The sequence below is a fragment of the Trichechus manatus genome, unplaced genomic scaffold (assembly GCF_000243295.1).
Source record: "Trichechus manatus latirostris isolate Lorelei unplaced genomic scaffold, TriManLat1.0 scaffold00035, whole genome shotgun sequence".
NCBI classification, from domain to species: Eukaryota; Metazoa; Chordata; class Mammalia; order Sirenia; family Trichechidae; genus Trichechus; species Trichechus manatus.
Window position 1 is genome coordinate 18,200,450 of NW_004443971.1, and position 20,389 is coordinate 18,220,838.

At 34.9% G+C, this 20,389-nt stretch overlaps 1 protein-coding gene across 10 annotated transcripts in view; it reads right to left on the bottom strand.

The window, feature by feature from the left end:
* PTPRC (protein tyrosine phosphatase receptor type C) overlaps positions 1-20,389 on the bottom strand; it is a 130,848-nt gene that overhangs the window by 12,666 nt on the left and 97,793 nt on the right. For all 10 annotated transcript variants that reach the window (XM_023730353.1, XM_023730351.1, XM_023730360.1 and 7 more), the window contains 12 exons: positions 17,147-17,207; positions 13,448-13,556; positions 12,772-12,806; positions 9,751-9,860; positions 9,109-9,199; positions 8,946-9,022; positions 6,980-7,016; positions 6,788-6,885; positions 5,944-6,069; positions 3,402-3,559; positions 3,055-3,190; positions 637-786 (listed from right to left, as the gene is read on the bottom strand). In XM_023730353.1, coding sequence (XP_023586121.1) covers positions 637-786; positions 3,055-3,190; positions 3,402-3,559; positions 5,944-6,069; positions 6,788-6,885; positions 6,980-7,016; positions 8,946-9,022; positions 9,109-9,199; positions 9,751-9,860; positions 12,772-12,806; positions 13,448-13,556; positions 17,147-17,207 — 1,188 coding nt within the window. The remainder of the gene's footprint in view (positions 1-636; positions 787-3,054; positions 3,191-3,401; positions 3,560-5,943; positions 6,070-6,787; positions 6,886-6,979; positions 7,017-8,945; positions 9,023-9,108; positions 9,200-9,750; positions 9,861-12,771; positions 12,807-13,447; positions 13,557-17,146; positions 17,208-20,389) is intronic.

Consider the following 20,389-nt stretch of genomic DNA (forward strand, 5'->3'; position numbering starts at 1 on the left):
ACTTCTGAATCGACCAGTTTGGTAGTTTGCACAAAGGCTCAGTAACCTGGAAATCATAGCTGGAAGACAAAAGTTACAAAACCGTTTAAAACAACAGAGCAATTTAGGAATCGCTATGCCAACTGTCTGAAGTCACAACAACCTACATCTTAAGTTAGCTGGCAGAGTAATTGCCTAATGAATAGGTTAGGACACACTTATTTATTCTTTAGTTTCTATCAGCTCCAGCCAGTTCAACTTCCTAAGCAGTCATAAACTCCGCTAATTATTTCCCTCACAAACTGAAACCAGATGCAGTTTTTAAGGGTAAGATACTACATTGCCTTTGGCGGCCCAATTTTGTGGCTATATACTACTATTTTGACATTTTATTTTATATCAGCTTAATGAGGAATGGTTTGAAGTACCGGCTGTAGAATCAGATTTCTGGGTTCAGTCTCCAATATAACAGTTGGGTCATTTCAGGTATTTCTTTTAAACTCTCTGTATGTTAGTTTCCTCCTCTCTGCCTCACTGGATTATGGGTAGGCTCAAATGCAAGAACTATGTCAAGTGCATAGTAAAGCACCTGAAAAACAGACAACACTCAATAAAAGGCAGTTGTTATTATTATTGTCATTGTTGCACTGTTATTACCTGGAATTCAGCCTCCAGTGGAGACGGCTCACTGGGAGGATCTCTTTTCTTCATGTTCTGTAGATATGGATGTAATTCAGACAAGCTCACTTCTGTCTCCCCAAACTGATTGTATTCCACCAAGGCTTGATGGATCAAGATGTACTGTGCCTACAATTTCAAAGGAAAAGACAAAGAATTTATGGTCCTATACATCACACTTAAATGTGTAGTCTCATAATTTTTCTCATATTGGGATAACGAATGCTTAAAGAAAATTGACATCTAGAACATTTAAATATTCTGGAGTTGGCTCTCACAGAGTTCTCTGGAATACGAAAAAATTTTATTTTTAGAAAAAAATAGCTTGCTAAATAAATTAGGCATCTACTTTGTATTGCATAGTTTTTATTCCATTCCTAACAATTCAAAAATATATCTGATTACTTTTTTTTACTATTATTGGGTCAGTAAATTACATTACAGATACAGGCATTTCCCAGTGTATCTGAGAGAAACAAGCAAACTGATATTGCATAGAATACACTTTTTAAAGTAGTTTTCTAGAAAATTTTTAAGATAAAATTGTTTAAATTAAAAAAGAATATAGCAAACTCAGATTAATAATTCCTAACTATTTATCATATTTGCATTCAGTATTTTTAAAGGAATGGCACATTTCAGATAAAGTTAAAACCTCTTTAACAACACCTCTACTCCCCTCAATTTGGCTGTATCCTTCCACTCTATTTTATTTTTTCACAGTGGAAATAGTTCCTTTTTCTCTGGTAACAATCTGCTTTTACATTTCTACATTAGCATTTATGTATCTATAAACACTGTATGTTCTATATGTTTTCTTAAAAAATGACATAAATGGTATCTTGTATGTTTCATTTGGTGACTTTATTCACTCATTGTTTTCATATCTGTCCACATCGATAGCCATATACCTAGTTTATTCCTTTTTCAACTGCTGCATAGCATTCATTGTACAGAAAGTCCACATTTTGTTTATCTATTCCCCTATTGATATATATCTAGGTTGTTTCCAGTGTTTTGCTATTCAAACAGTACTGGAATGCAGTGAACATTCTTGCACATGCTTCTAGTTGCACATTTGAAAGTGCTTCTCTTGGGTACATACATACATGTGGAATGGCTGGGGCAGGTATGAGCATTTTCAATAACAACCACTTACAATTACTGAATACATGCTATCTGCCAACGAATTTTCTAAGTGCTTTCCTTGTATTACTTTATTTGTCGTAGCCATCCTCTGAGGTAAGTGCTATCCTTATCTTTATTTTACAGATGACTTCACTGAGGCATGGAAAGATTAATTATTTTATAAGATGCTGCCAAATTGCTTTCTAAATTAAGCATTCCAATTCACACCCCCATTTGCTGTGTGGGAGCAGTTATTTCCCCATATCTATTACCAACATTTAATATTTTCAGAAATGTTCCCTATCGGATCTGATGTGTATAAATGGCATTTCATTTTTTTTTTATGGTGGTAAAAATGAATATAACAGAACATTCACAAATTCAACAATTTTTGCATGTATGATTCAGTGATACTGATTATATTCATCACGTTGCACCACCATTATCACTATCCTTTTTCCAATTATTCTATCACATTAACAGAAACTCAAAAAAAGAAAACGTTGGTTGTAATTTTCTGATAGGAAATAACTGAATTGATTAAGAATAGTAATCTCAGACTAATCAATAAGCAATAATTCTCCTTTTTCCCCTCACTCTCACTCTTGATACCCACTAATAAGTTTTGGTCTCATGTACATTTGCCTATTTTATTTAAGTGGGGTCATACAGCATTTGTCCTTTTGTGACTGACTTATTTCACATAATGTTTGCAAGGATCATCCATGTTGTGATATGTATCAGGACTTCATTTCTCTTTGTGGCTGAGTAATAATCCATTGTATGTATGTACCATATTTTGTGTATCCATTCGTTAATGGACATTTAGGTTGTTGCCACCTTTTGGCTATTATAAATAATGGTGCAATGAACACTGGTGTCCAAGTTTCTGTTTGTGTTCCTGTTTTCAATTCTTTTGGGCATACACGCAGGATTGGAATTGCTGGGTCATATGCTGGTTCTATGTTCAACTTTTTTGAGGAACCGCCGAACTATGGTATTCATTATTTTAAAAGTATATTTTATATTCACCTTTCTCCCACAGTACTTTCAGACACTAATGTAAAATTCTCCTAACTATGACTGGTGGCCTAAAACATGTTTAAAACTAGAACACGTTTAGTTTTCAAGAGATTAAAAGGAAACCACTGTCACCCACTGTTCGGAGTTGTGCAGAATCTGGGTTACTTTTAAGACCACTGTTACTGCCATGAACAGATTTACTGCAGAAAACAAAAGTGAGAATAATCACTAAATGTTAGAAGGTACCTCGACTTGAACCATCAGGCATCTCTGCCGCCGTAGCTTGACTACATAACCATAAATATCCACAGTGTTCTCTGCCTCCAGGCCCTCTAACATGGCGTCAATTCCAATATAGGTGCCTGTGCGTCCGACACCAGCACTGATAAAAAACAGAAAAAGCAGTGAAGGCATAATGGTGGCAGGGAAAAGAAACAGGAAAGCAGTCAAGGAAAAAATAGAGAAAACTATTACGTTTCTCCTTAAAGACTGTTCACCCAAATAGCAATTTCCACAGGGTAGGATGTCCCTAGCAGCCCAAGGCGGAAGGATTTGAATCGCCAGGCGATTGAGATTGGAGTTCTTTTCTTTACCTGCAATGCACGACAATCGGGCCACTGAAGAAGTTGCTGAAAGCGTTCACTCTCCGGCGCAGCTTGAGGAGCAGGTGAGGATCTTCAGGAACCCCATGGTCAGGCCAGCTTGTGAATTGAATGTGAGTCACCTCTCTGCCAGTGGCTTTTTCTTTTTTCTAGTCAAGATACAATATTTCCTTTATGATATTTATTTTTCCCAAAGCAAATTACCTGACATAACTAAATGGCAGGGGGACCAGTATAAAAATACGCCCCTTACAGAGGTAAAGCACTCCAAAGAGTTCTTAATTCCTCAGGCATCCTGCATTTTTTTCTTCAACCATAATGGTATTTTCCTTTCGAATTAATAGTAATTGAGATATCATGCAGGATTGGCAAGCACTAACCAGTAAGACCTGATGTCACAGTGGTTAAAAGCTCAGACCACTAACCAAAAGGTCAACAGTTCAAATCCACCAGCCGCTCCTTGGAAACTCTATTGGGACAGTTCTACTCTGTCCTATAGGGTCCACTATGGGTTGGAATTGACTCCATGGCAGTGGGTTTGGTTTCTTTAACCAGTAAGCAATAGATAAGTTTAGCTGAAATCCCTATGAACTCTCATGTCACCAAGTCAAAAAACAAAACATACAAGCAAACCAAAAAATGAGGTGGGGGGTGCGCAGCTATGTGTGTGTGTGTGTGAAAAGATATAAAGGAAAAGGTCATTCTCAGAGCTGACATACTCTTGCTTGGTAGGTCAGCAAACAAGACTACTGGTCACGTGAAGAAAGTCTAATTATTTGGTGAACGCTGTATTTCTTAGGCTCGCTCATATCAGAATCATCAATTCAGAATATAGACAGGGAACTGAGGAAAGTCAGTCCCAGATTACAGCTCAAGTTTGTCCCAATTTCACAGTAACCACCAGAAGATGCATAAGTCGTAATACTCTGACCAGATATGAAGATGAACCACCTACATTTGGATGACAGGAGAAACAAAACACTTTAAAAAGACATAAAAAGGGAAAAAAGAAAAAAAAATGTTGGTTGTAATTTTCTGATAGGAAATAACTGAGTTGATTAAGAGTAGTAACCCAGACTAATCAATGTAATGTTGATGGCATCAACCTCTAGATATCCACCCATGTCTATGGATTGGGAGCCCCCATGGCTTAGTCAGACACCTATTTAGCCATGAACCACTCGTGGGATTGTTCCACAGCCCCTCCACGGGCATGTTCTTGTTAGGTGCCATCCAGTTGGTTCTGATTAATAGTGACCTTATGTACAACAGAAAAAAACACTGTCTGGTCCTGCACCATATGCATAGTAGTTAGTAATTCCACAGGAGCCTTAGAAGCCCTTAGGTGAAATACAAAATGGGTCTATTTTTTTTTAATAGAAATTTATCTGGACCATATAGAAATAAAATTTAAATTACTGAAAGCCCTCCAACAACTGGAATTTAGAGAAACTTTCAACCCTGTTTATAAAGTCCACCATATTTTTAACAATTCTATTAAGGTATATTTCAGATACCATAAAATTAACCCATGTGAAGTATACAGTTTTTCATTATATTTACATAGTTGTAGAACCATCACTACTATCCAATTATACAGCATTTTCATCACCCCAAAAAAGAAATTTAAACTCTTTGGCAATCATCCCCGTTCCTGCACCACCACCTCAGTCCCAAGCAATCATTAATCTACTTTCTGTCTCAGTAGATTTGCCTATTCTGGACTTTTTTATATATAAATGGAATCAGAAAACATGTGTGAAGACCTCCATTTTAACTATTATTTAAGGCTGCATTGACCTCCTTCTTTTCTGAACTAAACATACCTCTACTACTTAGTTATAATTTTGTGCTTCTCAAAACCCAAAACAATGAACCTGTTGCCTTAAGTTGATTCAGACGCATGGCAACTCCATGTGTTACAGAGTAGAACTGAGCTCCATACTTACAACTTTATACTTCTTAAAACACAAAAAACTCCAAACCTTTTGCCCTCAAGTTGATTCCAACTCATGGTGATCCCATGTGTAATAGAGTAGAACTGCGCTCCATAGGGTAATCTTTATAGAAGCAAAAAATGTAAGGCCTTTCTTCAGCAGTGCCACTGGGTGGGTTCTAACCACTAGACTTTTTGTTGCTAGTCAAGTGCAAACCACTTGTACCACTCAGGGACCTTATGCCACTTGTATAATATTCTTTCCACAATGCTAATAAACTCACTGAGAATAATGAGTATTTATTCATTAATTCAATAATATAATCATTTATTCAACACATGTAATGAGCTCTTTTCTTTATACTTCACGGGTCAGAGAATAATAAATACTTTTGATTTGACTTGGCAAATCACTTCTTTGACCAATAGCTTAGTATGACCTTGTTGGCTTGTGATATTGTTCTAATCCAGCTGTTTCTCTTGAAGGTCATTAAAAATAATTTTCCTGATACTTTTTAATTTCTCACTTTAATATTCCATTACTGTATTTTTAGAAAAACCATATCAAAACAAAATTATGTAATAAAACAGACTCACGTTTGTAATGTTCAATTTCTGAATGATATAATCTGGGCATCTTTTGTGTTCATTGATCTTTACAACCACATCTCCAAAAGTCTTGGTACCCTGTTCCATTGATGGCCAGTATTCTGCACACTTGTTCTGTATTTTAAAAAATCATTAATGATGCTAGTCTTCCCTTTAAACAAAGTTGTTTCATTAAGTATTCTTTTTAAAAAATAAAACAAAACTTTATTCATTTGAAATTCTGAAAACATTTATATATTGTCCTTTATCCACATAAACACCTTAAGCTATGATGCTTGAAATGTATTCCGTTGCCCATTAATGTCTCCTGAAGGAATTCCTTCATATTACTTAGTGGGAGGGCTATCTTCCCAGGCTTAGCTGCATGTTAAAGAGCATGTATTTGCTGATTATCAAAAAGGGATAAACCTCATGTGGTTTGTTTCCGGAAGGAGGATGGAGAGACTTTCAAACCTCCTAAAGTCACATTACAAGAGTTACAATCTATCTGCCCGGGGTTGTTTTGCTTCCAAAACATTCACAAGCACTTGTGAAGTTAGTACCTAAATATGGACTGAATTTATAACAATACTGAAAAGAAATAGGAGTCAAATAGAATTCTGGCAATTAAGCAAGAGCATTGAAATTTCATGCACACATGTATTTAGGTAGGTACAAATATCATTTTTCTGCATTTACGAAAAATATAAAGCGAGTGTTATAACGACTAAAATAGGGAACTACCAGCTTTCGTCATCAAACACATATACACGCTTTTTAAAACGCAACTCAACAGTTCCTTTTCCCAACCCTGACAATATATATCTACCCTATGAATCTGCTGGGTCCTTACCCTGTTTCCCTCCTCACATCGAGTGACCATCACAATAACCGTGGCTTTCTGTTCCCAGATCATCCTCCAGAAATCCTCAACAGTTTCATCCCTGGGTCCTGGGACATAAACAAATGCAAACCAATAATATTTCTAACAAGTGCTATAATGCAATTAAAAAAAAAAAAAGTAGTAGACTATCAAAGAGATTACCTTGTGCAGCAATGTATTTTCTGGGTTCTTTGAAACCCTGTTCAAAACACATACACAAAGGCATGTCATTTACTGATGACTCAGTTATTCATCAATGTGCAAAATTGTGGGTCAGTGAAGTTGCTTTCGATCCACCATTTCTTGGTTGTGGATTTTCCAAGGCATTTTAAAATTATAAGCAGATGTTAATTAATATATGATCAGGCACGTAGCTGTGTCAACAAGTTAGCATGTGCAAACAATATTCATAACTTTTGTGTCTTTGCTATATGCCCAAAACAAAAAAGAATTACACGTTGTTTTCATCTGGGATGTGCAACAATTGACAATAGTAACCCAGACATTCCCATATTTTATTCCTGCCACTGTTTACAGCACCATCTGGCACAATTTAATCTTCGCTGCCGCCATGTAGTTACTTTTGGGATTTTTACTCAATTTCTTTCAATAAATCACTCTGGGATTACCCCACATTTCCACCTCTTATCTATTCCTAGAATATACTGCTGATTCCCTCAAGCCCCCTCGCCTTTCTGTTGCCATTCCAGATAAAAGACACAATGACTCATTTTATTCCTGAGAATGTCTGCTTTCTCTACTCCTATTAGTCAAGGCAAAGAAGGAGTACAGAGGCAGATAAGATTGTGCTAATTTCTTCCCAAATTACCTCATCCTCCTTAAATTCACCTCAGCAATCAGAGAAGCTCCTTGGAGAGAAATAACCTTTGCCATTAGATAAAATTTAGTCACATGGGCCACGAAATTTAAGATAAATGTCAGTAACTTCATGATACCTTATCATTCATACAGTGATTTATTCAAGTATTTATTGAGCGGTTACAGTATGTCAAGTACCTGTCTAAACTCTGGGGACAATGCATTCCAGGAGCTGCCTGCTTTCTCAGAGAAACATAAATGGAACCAGATACTGTAATTATCAATCTATATCAAAAAGAATATAAAGACTTTTTCCCAGATATTATCTAAATCCTTATACAGTCTGTCACATAACCAGGTCTGTTCTCAATTACTTTTCTTTGAAGAAAAACAATTATTTGGGAAAGACACAATAAACGAAAATGAACTTGATTTATGCTAATTTTCCCAGAAAATGCTTGCCAACCCTTGCTCTTTATAGTGATAGTATATATCTTTAAGATACATATTTTCAGTGAATAAAGCATGATATAGAACAATGTGAGGATTATGTTGCCACTTTTGTACAGAGAGGAAGGGAAGTTATAAATGTTGGTGTTTTCTTGTGGATGTACGAAGAAACTCTTGCTGCATAAACAAGAACCAACATAGACGCCTCTTCAGGTAAGTGGAAACACTGAGATAATGGAGGATTGGGCAGGAGGAAGGTTTTTGTTTTTTTTTTAAATCTATATATTTTTTATACTATTTTAATTTTTTTTAAATCACGTGATGCATTACTTATTTGAAAATTAAGTAAAAACTGAAATTTTAAAATACTTTGAATGAATCAGCCATGTTAAGATATTTACACTTTGGGATAAATACAAAGAACAGATGATCTGTGTCAGCAAAGAGCATCACAGTCCAGGTAATTAATTAACTAGAGCCCCCAGTCCTGACCTGTACAATGAGCATAGCACAGATGGCTGGGGCAAATGTGGTGCTCTTGTGATAAATATATGTACAGATTATCTAGTCTAATATACAGCATTTAATAGGTCACCAGAATATGTTAATTATTAGCATCATTTTGATAATAGAGGAAAACCCCAGATTATACTTAGTGCCAGTAAGCAAATGATATATAACTATTCATGTAAATGTTAGCGATTTTGTGGTTTATATCAGCTAACATTATGAACTCACTTCAAAGTATTTCTAACAATATTTCAAACATTTTCCAAAGACAAATATGGAAATGAATGGAGTGCATGGATAAAAGTAAAATGAAAATCATCAATGAAAGAAATGATGCATTTTCACTCACATCAATGTAGCTGGCATTTATATAGTTTGACCCTGCATCTCCATTTATCTCAGAGAGTTCAACTCGATTATAATCATCTGTTTAAAGAAAAGAAAAATAAGTGAAATATTGAATAACCAAGTAGCCTCAATATACTGTAAGTCAATTCTCAATGAGTACTTACAGGGAAGGATGTCAACATAACGGTTTTTGTTCTGGTTAAAAGACTTTCGAGCGTCCTTGATAGAAAATTTGCTGAACACCCGTGGTATGCTCTGAAACACACAAAGATCCTTTGGGTCACAGCAGATTCAGGGAAAATAATTCCCCCTTGCCAGTTACCATCTGAGCAAATGAAATGTCCTGTGATATATTTCCTTTATATTGATGAACAAGTTGCATATGGTAATTAAAATTAACATTCTTAGGAATTATGAAAAATAACCTTTTCTTCCTTAAAAATTAATGATGGTTTACATGGAGAACAAAACCCATAACTGAGAGTAAATTTAGAATTAGTTACTTTGCCACTTTAAAACCCATTTAAAAAAAAAAAAAACTTGGATATTATCTAAAGTACAAGTTCAAAATTGGTCAAGTATCATAATTATAATTACAATAAAGCATTATATGAAAATATATACTAGCTGTGTGACTATGAGCTTGTCAACCTCTGTGAGTCTCTTTTCTGGTCTGTAAATATCTGCTTTGACTATGTTGTAGTATTGTGTGAGATAAATTATAAAGGAAAACAGTTACAAATGCATTTAAAATGAAATTATCTCAGTATAGCATTCCTCATCATAATGTACGTGAATGCACACACCTGAAATTCAGCCAGAAAGAGTCTTCCTTCATCAGCAATCTTTCTTTTATAAGTTTCCAACAAAATATCTGCATGGATTGGCTCCACATTCATCAGTTGTTTTTCATCATCTTTAAACATATTAAAGATTCAGGGCTAGTGTTATGTCTATTTTTAAAATATTCATACAAATTTTATTGAATATATATCCTAGATTCATACCTTAGTCTTCTTTCCTTCCTAGACACAGTCCACCTGGGAAGACTCACTCACATATAAACATTCACCCATAAACCAATAGCTTTTAAATCTCATACCTCAGCCTTCTTGTGGGATTTATGTTCATGTTTCCCACTGACTCTCAGACTTTACTCACACTTATCCCATTAAAAGAAAAAAAAAACATTTCAGTCAAGTTGATACCAACTCATATGTTCCTCCAAATCAAAATGTTCAAAATGAAACTCATTTTCTCTTCTCTAGGATTTCATATCTCAGTAAACAAGATCACCGTTCACAAAGTAACTTATGGTTGAAATTTCCAAGTTATCCAAGATGTCTCCTCTCTCCCTATATCCAGTGGGTTCCATCTTTTCTGCCAGTGACCAGGTTCAGCAGCTCCTCATCATCTGTGGATCCTTGCCCCTTCCCCTGTCTCCTTTCTCTCCTTATACTGCTCTAACTTCTAAACTGCCACAAATTAATCTTCTGGAATACAAATATGATCATGTAACTCTTCTTGTAGGAAAACAAAACAAAACAAAACAAAACACTTGGGGGTGCTCCAATGCATTAAGGCTAAAATTTAAATGTTTAACATGATATATGAGTCCTTTCATTTCATAATCTCCCCTGACTTATCCACACTGTCTTCCCTACCCTCTTTCTTCATACCTTATGCATAAATATTTTCCAAAATCCATCATGTGATTTCATGTCCCCATGTCTCTGTACATATTGTTCCCTCTATCTAAAATGTCCTTCCCCATTTTCTCTGCCTACAGAACAAGTACTCACTTTCAGGTCTCAAACCAAATATCACCAGTGAAATGACTTACATGCTTATTTGTTTGTTTATATACATTTTATAGCAATTAGCATACTTGTTTATCTATATCACAATTAATATTTTTTATCATTTCCATTTTTAACTTACAAAATATTTTAAGCATGCAGATAAAATAAGAGAATATGACTAGTACTCCATATCTAAAACTCAGCTTAGTTTGATTATCAGTTTGCACTAGAATGTGAAACAAGTTTTTTCATTATGCCTCCAAAATATGAAACATACGCTAAATATGTTTTTGAAATAACTTACTGAAGAGTAAACATATATATTAACCATCAAGAGCTATAATTGTGGATCTTGAAAAGCAACAGTTTTAGATGAATAAGAAAATTGAGCTGTCACACGTGTAAAAAGTACATTTCTCCTACTCTTCCACCTGCTGTGGTAGTATTTGTATTCAGTACTCTTGTTAATTTCCCATTTATCAGGTGAAGAAAGTGGTTGTCCATGAGGTTGTACATATATCTTACTGTCAATGGAAATTTCCTATCCAGTCACAGTTATCAAACTTGCCATCTGCAATTGCTTCTTTGGGTTGTTGAGAATCCCTAGTATTCATTCTGAACATAGGACCACCTTTGGGTTTGGGATAAATTCTAATGAAGTCTGGGTAAATGTGAATGCATTCTGAGGGACAATCAGATCAACCTTGAGATAAAATGTTTCTTTGATGCTCTCCAGTCAGCCTTGACTCCTTTAAATGGATTCTCCTCTGCTCAGGTACCCATAGCCCTAGTGCTTTTCATTCTTAACTCACTCTATCAAAACCAGTCCTCAAGACTCTTTATCTCATTCATTTATTTAGTCATTGGTAATTATTGAATTCCACATACTCGCCTAGGTACTGGGGATGAGACAGTGAATGACAAAAGAAAACATTCCTCCCCTAACAAAGCTTACATTCTAGTTAGGGGAGATTAGTCAAGAAACAAATGAATAAATGTATAATACAATGTCAGGCAGTAATAAATCTACAAAGGAAAATAAAGCATATCAAGGGAACTCCAGAGAACTAGCCCTAAAGCTTCTGCACACAGACATGGTACTGGCTATTGCCAGGGGGATGCCCTTCAAGGACAAGTTAAAACAAGATGGAAGAGTTCTGAAAATTTTTCTTTCTTGAGTATGAGAAAACGAATTGTTTTCTTTATTGTAAACTAGTTGTGGTTTCTTTAACTCCATCCTTCTTTATGAAATAAAAATCATGTTTTTAAAAAGAAATGGTATAAAAATTTTAAAAAGAAAAATAATTTTCCTCCCGTAAGTCAAATGGCAGTCCTTGGTCATGTTCATAAATGTTCCTTTAGTGGAAGCAGCCACCCAAGCTTGCAGGGACTTGGGGATATTTACCACCTTCTCATCTCTGTGACTTTCTGTGCTCTCTTCCCTCTCCCTCATTTCTCAGTCTAGTGTTTCCCCGCCATCTTAGAAAACTCGGATTTTTCCACTCCCTATAAGCAGTTTTTTACCTTCTATCTTTCTATAGAAGCCTTGGTGGCTCAGTGGTGAAGAGTTTCAGTTGCTAACCAAAAGGCTGATGGTTCAAATCCACCAGCTGCTCCTTGGAAACCCTATGGAGAAGTTCTACTCTTTCCTGCAGGGTTGCTATGAGTCAGAATCGACTCCATGGCAATGGGCTTGGGGCTTGGGCATCTTTCTGTAAAACCACACACATTCAACAACTATGGCATTTATCACGTTACTGTAATATTCGTTAATACTTCTGTTTTCCTCTATTAGGTTCTAAACCCTTTCAGGGCAGAGTCTATCACTGTGGTATTCTTGGTAGCTGACACCATATTTGGCATACACTGAGCACCTCATAGATGCTTGATGATTGAATAAATGAATTTAAGTTTCATCAACAGAGAAAATCTGGGTTAAATCGAAAGCACTGAATTCTTTTTTAAACTGTATGGATTCAAATGTAAGGGTGTGAATATTCATCAGTAAAAAATTTGCATACTTACCCCTTTCAACAAGTTCCTGTTGTTCATCTAAATTGCTGTGGAAACAAGACACATAAGTTTCTATATTTTCAAGAAACAGAATTCAGTAGGCATTGAATTTATTAATTTCTTAATTAATGACTGTGTTAAAAGAAGGAGGGAAGGGAGATGGGGGGGTGGGGATAAAAGGAAAGAAGAGGAGACAAGGAAGTAGAGAAAAGGAGAAGGGAGAAAAGGAGCAAATAACCAACCAAGGGTTGTCTGCTAAACTCAAGTAAGTGACAAAACTATTTTAAACCTCCTGTTTTTCATAAAATGTGGTTGTTCTTGGCCAAAGAAATACACATACTTCCCGATATATACTGCCCACCCCCCTTTCTTTTGCCTTTCGTCATTTCTAGGGCCACTTAACCCATTTTGTACTGAAGGAACAGACACACTGTCTTTTCACTGGTCATTATTAAAAGACGTCCATAAAATTACTAGTGGTTGTAGAAAATATTAAGATTTAATATAAACCAGTAAAACCTAAACTAAAAGTCTTTGATCAAAAGTTTCAGTCATGACGTGAACTTCACACTGTGCTGTCTGAATTCACATTTTTCACTTAACTTGTTCCATCCCTGCCACCATGGATACATGCTTGCATTGTTATTACTATTTTTTATTATTTTTACATTTGAAAAGCAACTCTTACCTGGATCTTTTCTTATTCAGGTCATAGATTTTGTAGAGAACAAAGAGCAGGGCTATGGCTGTCACAATAATCAGAAATACCAGAAATGCAATCAGTGCTTTCGAATTATCTAGAAAATGAAAAAGAACACATTAAAAGACCTCATGATAGCAAACGTTTTCCTAGATTCTTTGAATAATCACCTTTTTTAAAGTACTTGCATCCTAATATTTTCATTTATTTGGGATTTGAGAATAAGATCAAATATAATAAATTCCTGATTTTGTGAATTTTACGTAGACTATGCAAGACCAATAAAAACATTTTGTATTTAAAGAAAGTAATTAGGATACAGAAGAGCAATTTTCTTCCCTTCCATCAAACAATGTCCCTTTATAAACTATTTAGATTTAATTCTCTTTTTTTCATCACTCTATTTTGAAATTATTAAAGAGGTAATCTACTTATTATAATTCTCAAGTAGAAACCCATATAGTTAAGCTTTATATGCAGAAGTGGGTCTTTACCTAAGGGGATCAGAAAGGCCTCTGGCCCACAAAGATAAACCCTCTCACCTGCTCATTGATGGTAAAATTAATTAACCAAGGGATAAAAATGTTTCCTTCTAAGTTAGGATGAGACTTACCCTGACTTAAATTTTCCCTAAGATTTAAGGTGAAATCACACCCTTTCCTGAGGGAAAGGGCAGAGAAGGGAGTGTGTTGGTAATACACCTTACAATGACTAATATGTTAAGCTTTTCATATACGGTGAAAGTGCAGGAAAATAATGCAGTCATTTAGGGGTCTTGATCCCAGAGCCAGACTGCTTAGGTTCAAATTCTAGCTCTACCCCTTCCTAGTTGCAACTCTGGCCAGAATTCTTGTTATCTTTATATCTCAATTCCCTCATTCCTAAAATGAGGTTAAATGGGCTGATTTATAATAAACACTTATCATGATGCCTGGAACACAATAAGTACTAACTATACACTATTCAAAAGAAAAAAAAAATTTTTTTTTTGTTAAGTCTTACTATGTACCAAGCACTGTTCTAAGTGCTCAGGATACTTTAGAGAACCAAACAGACAAAGGTCCCTGTCCACATGGAAATTATCTTCTAGTGAGGAAGTCAGACAATAAGCAATGAATATAATAAGTAAACAAATGATAAAGTAGCTTAGGCGACGAGGGCTATGAAGATTAAAAAGGAAGAGCAGGATAAAGGCATTTGGGAGTGTGAGAGGTACCAGATCCCAAGGTCAAGTAAGTTGTCAGATATGTCAGGGAGGCCCATTGAGAAGGTAAGGGAGTTAGCCAAGCAAATATTTAGGACTGTATGTTCTAGGCAGAGGGCATCCTCAGGACAAGAAATCAAAGGTAGGAGCATGGCTGGCGTGCTTAAGGAATAGCAAAAATGCCAGTGAGGCTGGAACCCAGTGAGTGAGGGGGGAGAAGAGCAGGAGATGTGACCTGAGAGTTAGTGTTGCAGGAAGTAAGGGTGAGAAGGTCAGGTTATTTGGGATTTTTAGGCCATTTTAAGGATATTTTAGTTTTTACTTTGCATGAAACGAGTAGCCCTTAAAGAGTAATATACTTTGACTTATGTGTTACAAGGATTTGTATGGTTACTTAACGAGAATGCCATAATCCAGGCAAAAGGTGACAGTGGTTCAGACCAGGGTAGTAGCTCTGAAGTGGGAAAAGGGGGAAAAGTTTAAATGGAGTTGTAATTAACTGGAACCAGGAAGGCTGTGGGTGGAACAGGCTTCAAGGGAGAATAGGAGTTCTGTTCTGGATTTAAGAGTTTGAAAGAATTATCAGACATCTAATGGGAAATGCCAAGTTGGAAATGGGATATGCAGATCCTTAGCTGTTAAATCATAAATCTTTAGGAATAGGCACTTGGGCTGGAGATAAAAGTATCCCTGATTGATAAACTACATCTGAACAGGGAGGTTTAAGTAAGAACCATATCAACCTATTGGGAAGCCATAGCTTTGGGCTTCCCTGAGTGTACTACCCTCTGGTAACTGGGCATATCCCTGTCGACACCTCTGAAATCTATTTCCATGGAAATATTATTAGATTAAAAAAAAAATAGTCAACATTAAGTCAACTCTAACTCATGGTGACCCCATGTGTGTCAAAGTAGAACTGTGATTTATAGGCTTTTCAAAAGCTGATTTTTTGGAAATAGATCACCAGGCCTTCAGAGACTGGTTCTTACTTGGGATATGAGGCTTCTAAGCCAGAGTGGCTCCTGTGCCACAAATGTGGTCTCTCATGTCAGGTTTGCCTCTGGGAGGGTCAGAGAGTAGTCCCCGGACTGCTGTGCTCTGCCTGACTCTCTTGGTATCCTATTAAGGTGTGTGCATGTGAAATGCCCACTTGAGTTTAAGACTCCAAGAGTGGATGATGCGGCTAAAAATTATTTACATAATGAAAAAACTCAATGAAACTCTTTATTGTGAGGAGAAACAAAAGTCTAATATGGAAATAAAACCACAGACACGTGGCTGAATTTGTATGGCGTTTAACACTAGAGCTCTTATGTTAACAATCTTAACCAAAAGGACTAGAACTTTTCATGGAACTTAGCAAAGCAGTTTGGAAAGTCAGCTGGTTTTGTAGCTTGCTCTTGACTTTGGAAAGTAAGGCTTCAGTGATTGCGTACGTGACTATGTGTGTCAGAAAGAAGGACTGAGAAGTGGCAATGACAGCACCAGAAATAGCCTATGGTTGATGACACAGCCTACAGAAGTTTAAATAACTTAATTTTGCCTACAGAGTAAACAAATAGAGAAAGCTTAAAGCAGTGTACCAAGTGTTCTTTCTGTGTAGGCTCATATCAATAGGCAGTGTTAATAACCCTAGAGAGAGCACCATACAAACGTTGTTTACATATATAGGGAACTCTAAGGAGAACTAAAAATAGAAGTGGTTAAAAATGGTTGCTTTGGTGAGCTGAACAATGAGTGGGGAGTGGTGTGACACAGCTGTTATTTTCATTAAAATGACATTTTAAGTTACTTGATTTTTTCCACGTGCACCTTTACTTTGATTAAAATCATTTTTAAGATGTTAGTCGTAAACTAAACAGCCATATTGTTGCCGTTATGAAATATTTTTTACCTTCCATTAGGTAAATCAGAAAAAAAATCTGTATCTAACATCCAGTTCTGCAAAGTATACAGTTGAAGGACAAAATAAGATACAATAAGTAATAATCTCAGAATATTACACCAAACAAAGTTGTTAACATGAAGGAGATGCCACAAAAAATAGTCATAATAATCTGTGCAGGAAGTCTTTTTGTGTAGTATTTTATGAAGTCAACGAGCACTTGTCTGCTAACCTAAAGGTTGGTAGTTCGAACCCACCCACCCACTAAGTGGCCCCACGAGGAGAAAGACCTAGAGATTTGCTTCCATAAGGATTACAGTTAAGAAAACCCTATGGGGCAATTCTGTTCTATCATATGGGGTTGCTATGAGTCAAAGACGACACCTAACAACACTTATCTGAATTAAAGATATTGTATTTTAATATGAAGTTCACCTATATTTTTACAGAACAATTTATAGTATTATGTTTATGGAAAGCATATCATTTAAATATTTTGAAATGAAATATGAGTTTGAATATGAAATAATACAGCGGTGTAAGTGTTAAGACACAAGTTACTATAAAGATAATAAATAGCTCAGTAGTGACTTACAAGATGTTGGAATAGTCTTTTTAACTTCAGGTCCACAAAATTTCCCATTGTAAAAACAGACCTAAATTACAGCAATAAAAAAGAAAATAAGTTAGTTTTCTAAAGTAAATTTACATATCATAATGTAAGACAAACATTATTCATCAGTCAATGCTGTTTATTTTTATTTAAAATATGCTGGTTTGCTCTAATTTAAAGTTCAAATTTCAAGGTTATATCAATATTTTGTTGTCAAATTATTTTTTAAAAGTACTTTGACAGTGCATAAGATGTAAACAGATTTTAATCCATTTATCAACAATAATAATGATAATCAGCAAGAATAAATAAAATCTGATACATAGGAAGTATTCGTAACTGAAAGTTAAAATTCCCAATTAACAGACAAATAGCTTCACATTTGATTTAAAAAGAAAATTCAACCATATGCTGTTTACAAGCACCGTACATAAAATGTACATAATTTTTTCAAAGGCAAAGGTACAGCTTTTAAATGGAAACATTACAAAATAACAATCAGAATATTTATATTTAGTTCACAAGGGTTTAAAAGGATAAAGATCGATGCCCTAAAGTGATAACACGGTAAAATTCACGATAAAGATATAGCCCATTGCTGTCGAGTCGATTCCGACTCTCAGCAAACCTATACGATGGAGTAGAACTGCCCCATAGGGTTTCCGAGGAGCGGCTGGTAGATCCGAACTGCCAACCTTTTGGTTAGCAGTGGAACACTTAACGACTGTGCCACCAGGGCTCCAACATAGATACAACTAGCACAAATGTCTGAGTCTCATGATATTTAATGCAAATATATAAAGCAAAAATAATTTATATATACAAGGAAACTAAAAAAGGCAAAAAGCAATGGCAGTCTTTGGCAGAAAACAAATTTAAGAATAAAACAGATCTGAACAATATAATTACAAGAGATTTTACGATAAACGTGAAAAATAAATGACATGTATATAAGCTTTTATCCTATGGAAAATATATAATTTCCCCAGTTCTCAAAGACTATTCATAGATATTTATCATACATTGGGCTGTAAAGAATGCACTATGAATGCAAAAGCCAGAAATTGTAAAAGCCAGTTTTTTTTTAATAAACAGATAACTAATAGCAATAAAAAATTCAATCATGAGAATGTAAAAACACTTCCCTAAATAATGTATATTAAAAAGCTTCCAAGTTGCAATAATTATCTTTGGAAATTACCAATAAAAAGAATACTGTTTGAAAGAATCATTTATTAAACTCTATGTGCAGGCACTGAGAAATGAGTGATAAACAATATCATGGGACACAGGCAAAGTTTTACCAGACACCACATAGCCTTAGGCTTTTTTTTTTTTTTAAGTTGGTTTGTTTTGGTTTTTAGTTAATAAAAAGAAAAAGGAAAAGCAATGGAGGAAAAAATGAAACAAAACAGAAAACCTTTCCATCCAAAGCTACCAGAAAAATATCAAAATAAACTCAGGAAAAAGAAAACTAAGAAATTAATCATTATAAAAAATTATGATTTATTAACCAGGGATCACAATGCGGAAAAATACTGAAAAAAAACTGCTTCCTCATAAAGCTATAAATATAGCAGTGAAGACAGGAATAAATATAAAACAAATAATTGTAAGTGTAATGAATAAAAGACAGTCTTCTGAAAAGTCAGGGAAGAAAATGGATAACTGAGTATTTATCTTCCAATTTGAATTTTAAGGTATTGTATTTTAATATGATGTCCACCTATATTTTTTCAGAATAACTTGAAGAGTGGGAGAAGAGAATTCTAGGGACAAAGAAGAGCATGCAGCAAAGTGCCTAAAGAGAGAAAAACCTCAGTGTATTTGAGAAAATGAGAAGAAATCGGTGTGCCTGGAGCTTAGTGGGCAATGGGTAAGGAGGGAGAAATGAAGTACAATATACAATGATATGGTGATCATATAATATCTCTTGTACATGGACTGTTCTTTGGAACAACATAAATGCCCATACTCAAAATGGGTAAAAATATCTGAAAAGACCAATAATTTTAGAAAAAAAAAAAATGTAAATGGTTCCCAAATAATTCCTCTGTGCTAAAGGCACCAAACACATTTTTGGGGTACAGATAATTTCTATATTATTTAAAGTTACAAACAGAAAAAAAAAATGATCTCCAGTGGGTTCTATCAGGTTAGCACAAGCTTCATACCAAAATGTAACAAGAATAGTGGGCACCTGTATCTATGCAAATACAACTCTACCCACTTATGGAATGATCTCACTTATGGATACATATTCATGATGTATTAGTAAAATATTAAACTGTTTAATAATGTTTTAAAGACTAATAAGCAATGACAGAGCAGAGTTTATTTTAGGAAAGTGACTGGTTTAGCATTAGAAAACCTATCATTATAATTCACCATATAAACAAATCAAACAATGTCATTATTGACAATCCCTGGATTATGAATGAGTTCCATTCCCAAGTCTGTCTTTAAGGTGAATTTGTATGCAAGTCAGAACAGTTAGGTATGGTTCATATCTAACGTCAGTCAAATGTTTATCTTAGTATATAGTACATAGTGTACTTTTCTATGCATAAAAAATTAAAGACACACTTCTAGATACCCTAAAACATCTTTAACATAATAATAGAGTAATAATAATAATAAAGTTTTAAAGTGCATTGCAAAGTAGTGCCCATTTGTTATTACAAAGCATTGTATGTACCTCAAGTTTTTAATATAATAGGTTTTATGGATGTTGGTTCATAACTAAGTCGGACGTTCGTAACCCGGGGACGGCCTGCACAAGCATGTCATCATCTAATATAGTGGTAAAATTTGTTTTGATAAAATCTAAATTAGTTTTCTGGTTGAAAAAATTTAAAAAGTCTATAAATAGAAAAACATTTCTTTAACCAAAAATGATATGAAGCCAATTGCCAACATCATATTTAATAGTAAAACACCGGGGGAGTTTCCATTAAGAGAGGAATTAAAGTGATAAGTTTGACCAATAAAAATGAAATTAAAAATTGCATCTGATTCTAAGAACTATGTAGAAAATTAAAAAGCAAATTATAAACTTAAAGCAAAATATACAACACATGTGATAGTTGTACATTATGACAATTATCAATTTCAAAAGAACTTCCCAAATGAAAATTAGACCAAGGAAGTAGAGGATACTATCACAAGAACAAAAAGTAACTATATTTACTCTCAACAATGTGTAAAGATATACCATTAAAACAA